The following is an 11,054-nucleotide window of genomic DNA, read 5'->3' as shown; positions in this document are numbered from 1 at the left end:
ACTATCTGAGGACTGGGAAGGGGTAGGCTGAGAGGGGCCAGGCTGCTCATAATAATTTTGGACGTCTTCATCCTCACCCATCATAGGAAGCTCATTACCACAACGGTCAATCCCTCCCTGGATGCTCTCCAAAGCAGTGACGCCAATAATGGAGAGCACCTTCTTTTCCTCAGAAGTGAGGGCAGGGACAGAAACAGTGCCCTCATCAGCCCTCGCCATTTCTTTACGCAGCTGTGCGCCTTTATAAAAAATTTTAAAAAACAATGCTTGAATAGGCTTACCATTCTTTTTGGACATATTTTCCAGCCCTGGGAGGCCCATGGCTAAAAGCAGTCACTGTCTGGGCTACTTTTATCCCAAGCCTCTTTATAGGGCACGTTATTATGGCCCCTTTATTTCTGGCAAATAAGAGCCTTTTGGCCGTTTACTGCTTACAGTAATACCTGAACCTCTTCTCTCCTAAAACTGACTTGCTGGGTAGCATGGGGCTGAAGGGCCCCCAGTTAACCACAGCACTTTCCTAAACACCTGTTTGTCACTATGGACTGCAGTATTTTCCTGTTCCATGCAGTCATCGCAATATCTAAAGGTTGATTTTGAGGTTTTGTTAACATTTAAAATGTTTCAAATTTATGTAGCAAATAAATCTAAAAAAATCCCAGAAATGGCAATGCAAATATGTCACCACTTTGACTCCACCCTCCAGTGAAATGTTGGATTATAATTAAAAAGTACTTAAATATTGATCTTTTTCACACCAAAAGCGATCGTGTTGCTTTGGAAGACATTAATTTAACAATTGGTATCAAAGGCCATAGCGAGGTAACCTGAGACCCTTGACTGTTTTTTGCTCTGGGCCCCTTTCCTATTAAAAAATACAGTTCAGAATTTGTTGTGGGGCCCCCTGGACCTTTGGGCCCCTAGAATCATTAACACCTTTCACCCCACTAGCTATGGCCCTGCTGGTATCGTATGAATGACGTTTATGCTGACTGTCTGTGATTTTGGGAGAAACAAAAGAGGAATCTCCATTCACTTGCATTTTAAGGACCTACTGAGCTGAGATATTTTTCTATTTTTCTTCAAATGTGTTCTGGTGAAGAAAGTAAGTCATACACACCTGAGATATCATGAGGGTAACTAATACGAGAATTTTCATTTTTGGGTGAACCATCCCTTTAAATAGTCCTGCGGTGTGATAAATTGCTTCTTAAATGTACAATTATTCCATGTAATCTCAATTAACATAAGGTCATGAAACCGGCATGTACAGTAATTATACAAATTACAAAATGTTGTTTAAACTGCTATTTAAAATCATTTTACATGGAGTACACGGGCCAATAATGTTGTGAAACAGCGCCATCTCCTGGGGTAATGTTTCACTACAGGCCTACAGGAATTATTTGTGAAAACCCTCACTTGATCATACCAGTTTGATAATGATATTGTTTCATTTATTAAAGCTTAAAATTAAATCACACGAGAAATCATGTCAATAATGTTCTTTAATGTCAATATGTACATAACCTGAAAGAAAAAATGTGATTTTAAAAATAAACGAAATAAATACAATGATACAATTTCCACAATGTCTTTAAAGAGGTTTACTAAATATTTTCCTCCATCTGGAGTAGTGAGATCACTCCCCACCCAGCTCTCTTCATGGATTCATTCACCTCTTCAGATTTATAAATATAGAATTATTTCTTCACCTTTTGCTCATGTACATCTCATTCAACAAAAGGCAGAGAGCGGTCTGAGACAGAGGAGCAGATGGAGGGAGAGGAAACATCTCGCATAAGCGACGACTTGCCGAGCTTCAGTGCAAATGTGCTCAAGGATACACACAAACATGATCATGACGAATGACACTTTATACACATCAAGCTAAAGAAACGTGTAACACTGGTTGCTTGAGGTAACGTCACGTGATTCACACATCAGGCGTCCGCCCAACAACACTAACATGATACCTCTGACAGGACACAAAGTGGTTAATCCATCCAAAATGGGTAAATCACACAAAAACGGTCAAGAATATCGCACCCCAGGGGGCCTGGGTAACTTAAGCGAGTACTGCCGCTGACTACAACCCCTGGAGTTGCGAGTTCGAATCCAGGGTGTGCTGAGTAACTCCAGCCAAGTCTACTAAGCAACCAAATTGGCCCGGTTGCTAGGGAGGGTAGAGTCACATGGGGTAACCTCCTCGTGGTCGTGATTAGTGGTTCTTGCTCTCAATGGGGCATGTGGTAAGTTGTGCGTGGATCACAGAGAGTAGCATGAGCCTCCACATGCGGAGTCTCCGCGGTGTCATGCACAAAGAGCCAGGTGATAAGATGCGCGGATTGACGGTCTCAGAAGTGGAGGCAACTGAGACTTGTCCTCCGCCACCCGGATAGAGGCGAGTAACCGCACCACCACGAGGACCTACTAAGTAGTGGGAATTAGGCATTCCAAATTGGGAGAAAAGGGGGTTAAAAAATAAAATAAAAAATACAAAATATCGCACCCCAAAAATAAACTAATTTTTTCAGATGTATATTTATATTTTGCACAAAAAGAAATATAATTATTTTTTTACATTGTGACAATAATTCCATTACAATTAAGCACATTCAAACCCTCCTATTCGACAAAAATCATTTTTCATTTTTGTAATAGAATCCTATCTACATTTTTATTTTTATTTATTATGAAAAAGTTTTATACATCATGGTGGTGTTTGTTGCACATAATTGTTTTCCTGATTTTAATGTGTCTGAACAGGATCACTATAATGACTGTATTATAGCAAAAATAGTTTTTTTATTCTTGCATTACAGTAATTTTATGTAAATGTCACAATGAAAAAAAAAATCCTTTATGCACAATAGAAAATGTGATTTATTTTCATTATTATTTCAACTGTGGGGTGAAATATGACCTGCAAGTTTTCACGAGATTCACCCAAATAGAGATGAATTCTCAGGAAACAGGAGAATTCCAAAAAGAAGAAAAAACATTAAACCTGCTCAGTGACACTTCAGATCCAGCAGTTGTGAAATGACAGAAGAGCTGGTGCTGTTATAGAGAGACTGTTTCCTCCCTGCAGCATTGTGTGTGAGGACTCTGAGAGGAACTGCTCAGTGAGGGGACATATGGAGGGGGACACAGTGATCTTGACACGTCTCTGTTCAGGACATGTCTGTAGATGTCAGCTTCTTCATGTTCCTGCGCTGAGCCAGACTCGAGGCCGCCACAGGTTCCAGAACTGGTTTACAGGTCTTGTGGTTTAGCGCAGAGTATGTGGCAGCCATCGCTCCCTATGAGATATGTCACAATGAGTACTCTGTGCAGTGGGCCTTATTCATGAAACACCAGCAGAATGACTTTTCATGTGAATTGTTCGTAAAGCCTTTCCCAAAGAAATTTTCTTATTGATGCAACGTTTTTGTATTTTCTACATTTTCACCTGCTCCTATGTAAATTGTGGGTAAAATGCATCTGAAAAAGTTTGAACTCATGAAGAAAACTATTAATTGAATGAGATTTTTATGAATTAACCTTAATTAAAGGCACAAATTAGAGAGAGAGAGAGAAAATAAAAGTGTTTTTTTTAAGTTATTCTTAAATGAACTTGTTTCATTGATGCTTAAAGTTTACTTCTCCAAAGTAGTTTATGCCCTCTACACCACACATTTTGTCTTGCTTTTCCAGCAGAAGTGCTTGGTTTCAGTAAATCAGTATGGACATCGATAAATCACGTTCAGTGGTCAATGTTAATGCTGTTGAAGTCATAAAATAAATATGTTGTGGGCAGGTTCGTACACAATACACTGAAAAAAACAAATCAAACAGAAAAAGTCCCACAAATCTTTATTAGATTACAAAGACCTTCTTTATTTTTACTTCTTTAGACTTTCCTCAACAATCTTCCAATTGCAATGGTATTATCACTGTTATCATCAAGATTTATCCAAGACGTTTCACCCATGATTGTGGTGATGGGCTCAACTGAACCAGATATGGTGGCGGACCTCCTTCACATTGTTTTACACTCAAGCTTCTTGTCAAACCTGTTTTATTGACCTCTTGGGCTGTTTGATTCATTAAAAGAACCTGCAATGACAGTCAGTTCCTCACTTTCTTCGAGACCGGACACACCAGCTAAATCGAAATTTTACTATTTGAATGCACTATTTTTTAAAAGGCCTTTCATTACTGTTCTCATTTACTAGCGAGTCTGATGCCCTGCTTACAGCGTGGATTATGATCATTGTCAAAGAACGCAAGGAATTCACTAACATATACACAACATTCGGTATTTGCAGTGTTTTGTGAATCTGGTGGAAAGATTCAGCAAGGTCCATTTGCAAGCAAATTATTCCTAATTTACTTAAATATTTCTGAAAGTTTCAGGAATGAGGCCCAAAATTACAAAATAAAGATCTTTTCATCTGAAACTGCATCTGAAGGTAACAACTTTCCCAAAACTCATTTTCACACTGTGAGGTTTGTACTGCAAGTCTCTCATGGCAATGACTACAATATGGACAAATACAAGGAAAACATTTCACAAAAGATGCCAAGTCTCCACTGAAATGAGTTTAAGAAACATTTATCGCAATGCTATCGAGTTTGATGAAAGCATGCCTGTCATTAAAATAAGCTGTAGCTTTAAGTTATCCAGCCAACAGCAGAGAGTGTTTCTCTTCAATCAGCCAATCAGAAGATATGTGAGATTTAATCTACAGCAGGGATGTCAAAAGCACCATTACCTCTGCACTTCGTCAATACTACAATTATAAAGTGTTTCTGCAGTACCGCTAGCTTTAATACTAGCTGCTTGACGTATGTTTGTTCTGTTGCCTTTATTTGTTTCATTGCTCGCAATTTGTTTCATTGTTTTTAATTTACTACTTGTCTTGTATAATTGCTGTAGAAATTAAAACAATGTTTCCTTAATGAAGAAATCAGTGTTCATTTTTGCTGTGATATCAAAATCGGTTGGGGATCATGAATTTTCACTGGTACTGCTATCAGCTACTGAAATTTTACTGCTGTGAAACACTTAACTTCACTGTATTGAAGTGGAGCGGGATCTTGGAGCCATGAGATTTCATTGTGGCCACAGAAATAAAAACAAAGCCACTGATAACATGTCCTATCGTGGTCGGTTAGGACAACAACTCAGATTAACATGGAAGAAAGCACTCTTCGCTGGTTAGGACATGGCAGCTTAAAAGGAGTTGGACACCCCTGATCAAATTCAATAGACATGTGCTGTACCTTGACTAAATGCGGCGCTTCATGGCGGGTGAGCTGAAAGTGAGGGTTCTGCTCCCGGCAGGAGATCCACGAGTGTTTCAGTACCTGTTCTGCGGAGTATCTCTGATGAGGGTCCACATGCAGCATATGAGACAACAGATCCTGCAAACAAACACATATATTCTCACAATCATTTGCTTTGAAAGCACTGAGCTTTTGGACAAACAATGGGTTTTAATTGGTGTTTCTTAAAAATGTGTTTGGTGTGCTCATGAAAAGACATATTTGAATGACAAACCATTCACTCCACACAAAAAGATCATCATGTCATTCCAAACTCATAAGACTCTGCTACCTTTGAGGAATCTGACACTGAATCCCAGTTTCCTCCATTAAGAGAGAATTTTCCACTGCCGATGCGTAACAGAATCTCCTCTGGCGTGTCATTGGGTCCGTTGGCGAATGGTGTGTACCTACACAAACATGAATGAATCAATGACTTATTCTGTCACTCAAAGATATTTTCAATCACACATATAAACAATGTAAAGTCTCATCATTAATGTGATACTGACCCTGCCAACATGGTGTAGAGGAGAACGCCCAGACTCCAGATATCACAGGCGGCGTCATAACCCTGCCGCATAAGTACCTACAAAATAGCAAGCATTAGACTACAGAGAGTGCATATTCATGTATGATGGACTATACATTACATTCAAGACAGGTCAACGCATTGTAATCAACACAATTAATCAAAGTAAAAAAAGTGTATTTTTGCAAATCCGTTTGGTGGCACTATTGACACAGAAATTACACACTTCAGCTATGTCAAAAGTCTGGCAGGTAAAACCAAAAAATTCCTAGCCAATGGCAATTGTTTATCCAATGTGTGTGTAGAGGGTTGTTAAATCACTTGATTGGTGCACTTCTTTTTAAAGAATCAGTCACAACTCACTTGCAAACTGAAATGCAGGTTATGACATCTAGCTTAAAACGATACAAAAAACTTTACTGTGTCATGTCTAGTTTTCAAAAACAATGTTAAAAATGCTGAACTGTTTGGTCAGTGAAACAAATCTGGGGGGGGGGGGGGGTTGGACACAAGGGGGTGTTAGGTGTTCTGCGGAAAATGCGGAAAAAAAAACATTACAATATATCCCTCTACACTAAGTAAATCACTTGCATGTGTGACAAAATTTTGTTCTATGCAACTAAAATATGTGTTATTTTTATTTAGTGCCACTGGCTACTAAATATTCAGATTTCACTCACCAGTGATTGAGTTGTCTTGTGGCAAAGCACCGACATCCTTTTTCTGAATAAGAAACTGGCGATTAAGAAGCTGGATTCAGCCTCGTCTTTAACAGCGTGTTGTGTCTCGTGAGTGCGCACTGAAGGAAATTGACCTTATTTGGTTGAACTTTTCCCTGGAATGTTTTCACAACATGCTCCGTTTTACAGCATATCTAACGCTCCTGCTTTTGCGCTTGTTATTCATATCAATGTAAACTCAATGTAAAGTGCATTTAAAAAAATTCAACAAAATGTAGTAATGTAGTAAGTGTAATAAATGTGTAAATACATAAATATTTAAAAGGCACAATCATACATTATGAAATAGTTTAACTTCTGAAAACACTGTACATATTAAATAATTTAACATATAGGCTTGTGCCACATCTATGCAAGGGGTTTTTTTTTTTTTTTTTTTGGCATAGTAGTTTTGATATAGTAGCACTTAAATTATAATTGTTTAGAATATAATCATTATATGTGTAATTGCATGTTCATTATTAGGTTCCAACCTTGTGAATATTTTGTTAAAAAATGTGTATGAAATTTCAAACAGAGTTAACAGCTTGTATCATTATTTAAAAATGCAATATCATGACATATGTACTGATAGAATATTAAATGTATCATTTAAAAAAAAATTGATTAAAATGTTGTAAAGTGTCATATAAAATAAAATGTACAGTACAATCCCACTTACTACATTGTTTCGAAGTCTTATATATGAATACTATAGATATGTGAAGATGCCCCTTCTTAATTTGCTTAATATCGTTTTTAGATTTCAGTTTCATTACGCTTACATGTTGTCAAAAGTCTGGCAAGTAAAAACAAAAATTTACTAGCCAGTGGGGATTCCTTCTCCAACATGTCTGTAGAGGGTTGCAATAATAATTTTTAGGGCTGTCAAAGTTAATATGTTAAGATATTAATTATCTAGGTTAAACCTCATGCAACCCTGCATCCTCCTCCGCAGACATTGTGTGACCAGAATTAATTATGCTAATTTCTGATTGGTAAAATGCTTCAGCACTGGCTACCACTTGTTTGTTTGACAGTGCAAAGAGAGAACATTGTTTTTTTACTACATTGGCAACAAAATCTTATAGTAATATAAAAGTCAAATCTAATCAAATTATTTGTATGTATAGTTTTTTTTTTTATTTGTGCTTTTTCTAATACACATTGTTCAAAAGCACCTTTACAGAAAATCAGCTGTAACGTCTGTAACGTCTCAAAAACATGAATAACCAACACTCCTGGAAACAATTTGATCAAAAAAATACTTTCTATAGCTTGGTATTATTTAACATTTCACAACTTATTCCAGCTGTCCCCATATGAGGACATACATTTTTAGGAAAACTATTTGCTCTAGATTCTTTTTTTTTTTTTTTTTTTGCATGTTTAGTAGGTGCTACTAGACCCCATTTCCACCTGGTTTTAAGATGCATCTCTGGTGATCTGATCACATGTGGTCAGGTGAGACCTCAAGCAACTGTTTACACCTGGTCGCTTAAATGCGTCTCCTGTGACCACTTGTGTTTGGATTTAGAGGGGAGGGACTCTATTTCATGATGACATACAGTACATCAGTCCATTTATCAGTGTGTTCCTGCACAATAATAAACCGCAACAAAGACAGAAAAGGCAAAGAAAGTGCAAAAAAATGGCACGCTTTTCTCCCAGATGCATCTGAAATTTAATCTAAGCGCAAAATCAACATTTCGAGCAGAAATGTCCATTATTTTAATGGATTATCTGTATTAACCTGAGCTGCAGATGCTCATGCTTCTAATTTCGTGCAGTGGTGGCTCAGCGGTTAAGGCTCTGAGTTACTGATCAGAAGGTTCGGGGTTCAAGCCCCAGCACTGCCAAGATGCCACTGTTGGGCCCTTGAGCAAGGCCCTTGTCCCTATCTGCTCCAGGGGCGCCATATCATGGCTGACTCTGCACTCTGACTCCAGCTTAGCTGGGATATGTGAAAAAAAGAATTTCACTGTATATGTGCAAATGTGTGATAAATTAACTTATAATTATAAGTGTCCCTGCATGTTGATTTTAGACACACTTAAGAAGATCCATGAAGATTTTTTTTTTTGTTTCAATCGGACGGTTATTCCTTTTTAAAAGCGCTCGTAACTGGCAACGTTTAAACTCTTATTTAAGCACAGCGGTTAATTGACAGGTGAAGGGTTGTGCTTCACTGCTGTCAGGGACGCATTCAGGACGGATTAGAGTTTACACCTCAAATACGATGCGGTCACATGCATTTTTGACCACATTCGTATGATCCGATCACAAAACGTTTTAGACCCCATTTACAACTGTATTTAACGCTGACCACATGTGATCTGATCACATCTTAATACCAGGTGTAAATGGAGTCCTGGATACAAATAAAAAATGATAATAAAAAAATTCATTAATTAATGCATTAAATTAGGGCTTGGAAATTTAATGCATTAATTTCTGTAATTTAAATTTTTTGTTAAAATGTTTTGTTAAATAACACAATTAATGCAGTGTCCGTTTCTTTTTTACTTCCCGAAACGTCACGTGATCGGAGAAAGGTGTCCTGAGTTGTTCCTAGTAAGCTACTAAGCCTTACAGGCTCAGATTAGGGTGGGGGCGGGTTAGGACATCTGCTGCCTGACAGGAACAAACCCAGAACCTTGTACAGTGGTCGAAACTTTACTAATGTTTTTTCCCACTTTCTGTGGCTAAAACTGGCATATATAAACTTTCAGGAGGTACTCGCTTGACTCAACTGCACAGAAACTGATTGCGTGAAGCTGTGCACGCTTGTTCATTGCGCGCAACACATACCCCAGGCATAATAAACACGGGAGCGGATTTATTGTACAGAGAATGGAGAATTCACCCGCGAGCGGTGAACCAGGAGTGCGAGAGATACGAGCATGCTGCTGTAGGGTTGTGCCGATAGACGATGATCTCAGGGATCGACGATGGTCAGGGTGATCGCCAATAGCTGATGCCTTTGACGATATCAAGACAATATTTGGCCTATTTTCCAGAACAACAAAATACCCGACCGGTAGAGAATGCACAGATGAAACAGGTTCTTTGCCAAAGAGATGCTGCCCTTCACAACTGTTGCAAAGCCATCTTTCAAAAAGCTGAACACCACACATTTCAATTGCACTTAATGTTTTTCCAGTTTCATTTGAATTTTTAGTTAAAATAAATAAAAAATTAAGTTCAAATTTTGAAATCAAGGTGTCTTGCTTTATTGTGTAGGCTAAACCCTAACCCTGCTTAACGAAAATTACCCCATAGTACAACCTAGCTTCCAACCAGCAATAATACCGGTGTTCGTCAGTTTGAACGTGACCACCGTTATCATATCGGTTATTGGCATTCTCACAGGCTGACGATAGGACGATCTGACTATGGAGAAGATCACCCAACCCTAAGCTGCTGTCTCTCTTCGCATCACCTATAAATGCGCAATTACTGTCATCTGAACCAGTGTCAAAAGTGAAACCGTATTGTAATTAAAAGAAAAACATGTTGGAGAAAACAGCATTGTTATTGTTAATGAAGTTGTTAGGACTAATTTTGAGGTCCCAAACAAAACAAAATCCTTTATGCAACACTGTGTTTTGCAGTGGGCGTCTCACCTCAGGAGCCACAAAGTTAGCCGTGTAACAGGGAGTGAGCAGCAGCCCGTTGTCTCCTCTCAGCTGCTTAGCAAAGCCAAAGTCACAGATGCGGATGGAGTCTGCGTTTCCTGAATCATCCACGTAGAGGATGTTACTGGGCTTCAGGTCTCTGTGCACCACCTGCATGAGGAACATTAAAAGAACATCAACACTCCTCAAGTATCTGCACATGTGACCAGCTCGAGCACAAGTGCTATTGGACATTATAACACACATACATTTAATCAAACTGTACAAAAATCAAACCATATTTGGACCTGTAAATAAAAACAGCCCAGTCATCTTGAGAAAATTTTAACAGCAGTTGACCAAACAGAATCACAAATATTATATATATCTATTCACTTTGCTGAATAATAAAAACACGCAGCTTTGAAATATGCATTCTATGTATTGAGCCAAACGGTCAGTGTGTGACATTTCGTTCTACATTTGGTCACACGTCTTTTCGTCATTCGGATTCGCAGGTCAGAGTTCACAAAACTTGAACGTTTGAGAGCAGCAGTATGACAAATTTCTTCTACAGCTGCAGTAAATAAACATGCTGTGGCTGCAGTAGGTCACATGACAATGATTTTTAGTCTCACCCCCTGGCAGTGCAGGTAGTCCACAGTTTTGGTGATGGTGTAGAGCACAGCGCTGGCCTCTCGCTCCGAGAAGAACTTCTGCCGGAGGATCTTATCCAGCAGCTCTCCACCCTTCATCAGCTCCGTCACCAGATACACCAAACGACCCTCGTCATACACCTGAATCACACAAAACAGAGACTTCAGTTACTCGAACCCAGCGTCTAAACACAGAGCATAGTGTGTGTGACAGTGT

The 11,054-nt window shown here is 38.7% G+C and overlaps 1 protein-coding gene across 7 annotated transcripts in view; it reads right to left on the bottom strand.

The window, feature by feature from the left end:
• Positions 1–1,495: 1,495 nt before the first annotated feature.
• The window catches only part of LOC127418144 (ribosomal protein S6 kinase alpha-6), a 49,745-nt gene continuing 40,186 nt past the window's right edge, over positions 1,496–11,054 (bottom strand). For all 7 annotated transcript variants that reach the window (XM_051658553.1, XM_051658555.1, XM_051658550.1 and 4 more), the window contains 6 exons: positions 10,820–10,978; positions 10,191–10,352; positions 5,826–5,902; positions 5,606–5,723; positions 5,272–5,412; positions 1,496–3,305 (listed from right to left, as the gene is read on the bottom strand). In XM_051658553.1, coding sequence (XP_051514513.1) covers positions 3,177–3,305; positions 5,272–5,412; positions 5,606–5,723; positions 5,826–5,902; positions 10,191–10,352; positions 10,820–10,978 — 786 coding nt within the window. In that variant the 3' untranslated portion in view covers positions 1,496–3,176. The remainder of the gene's footprint in view (positions 3,306–5,271; positions 5,413–5,605; positions 5,724–5,825; positions 5,903–10,190; positions 10,353–10,819; positions 10,979–11,054) is intronic.

This window comes from Myxocyprinus asiaticus, chromosome 27, assembly GCF_019703515.2.
Source record: "Myxocyprinus asiaticus isolate MX2 ecotype Aquarium Trade chromosome 27, UBuf_Myxa_2, whole genome shotgun sequence".
NCBI classification, from domain to species: Eukaryota; Metazoa; Chordata; class Actinopteri; order Cypriniformes; family Catostomidae; genus Myxocyprinus; species Myxocyprinus asiaticus.
This window is presented reverse-complemented; position numbering and strand designations above follow the sequence as displayed.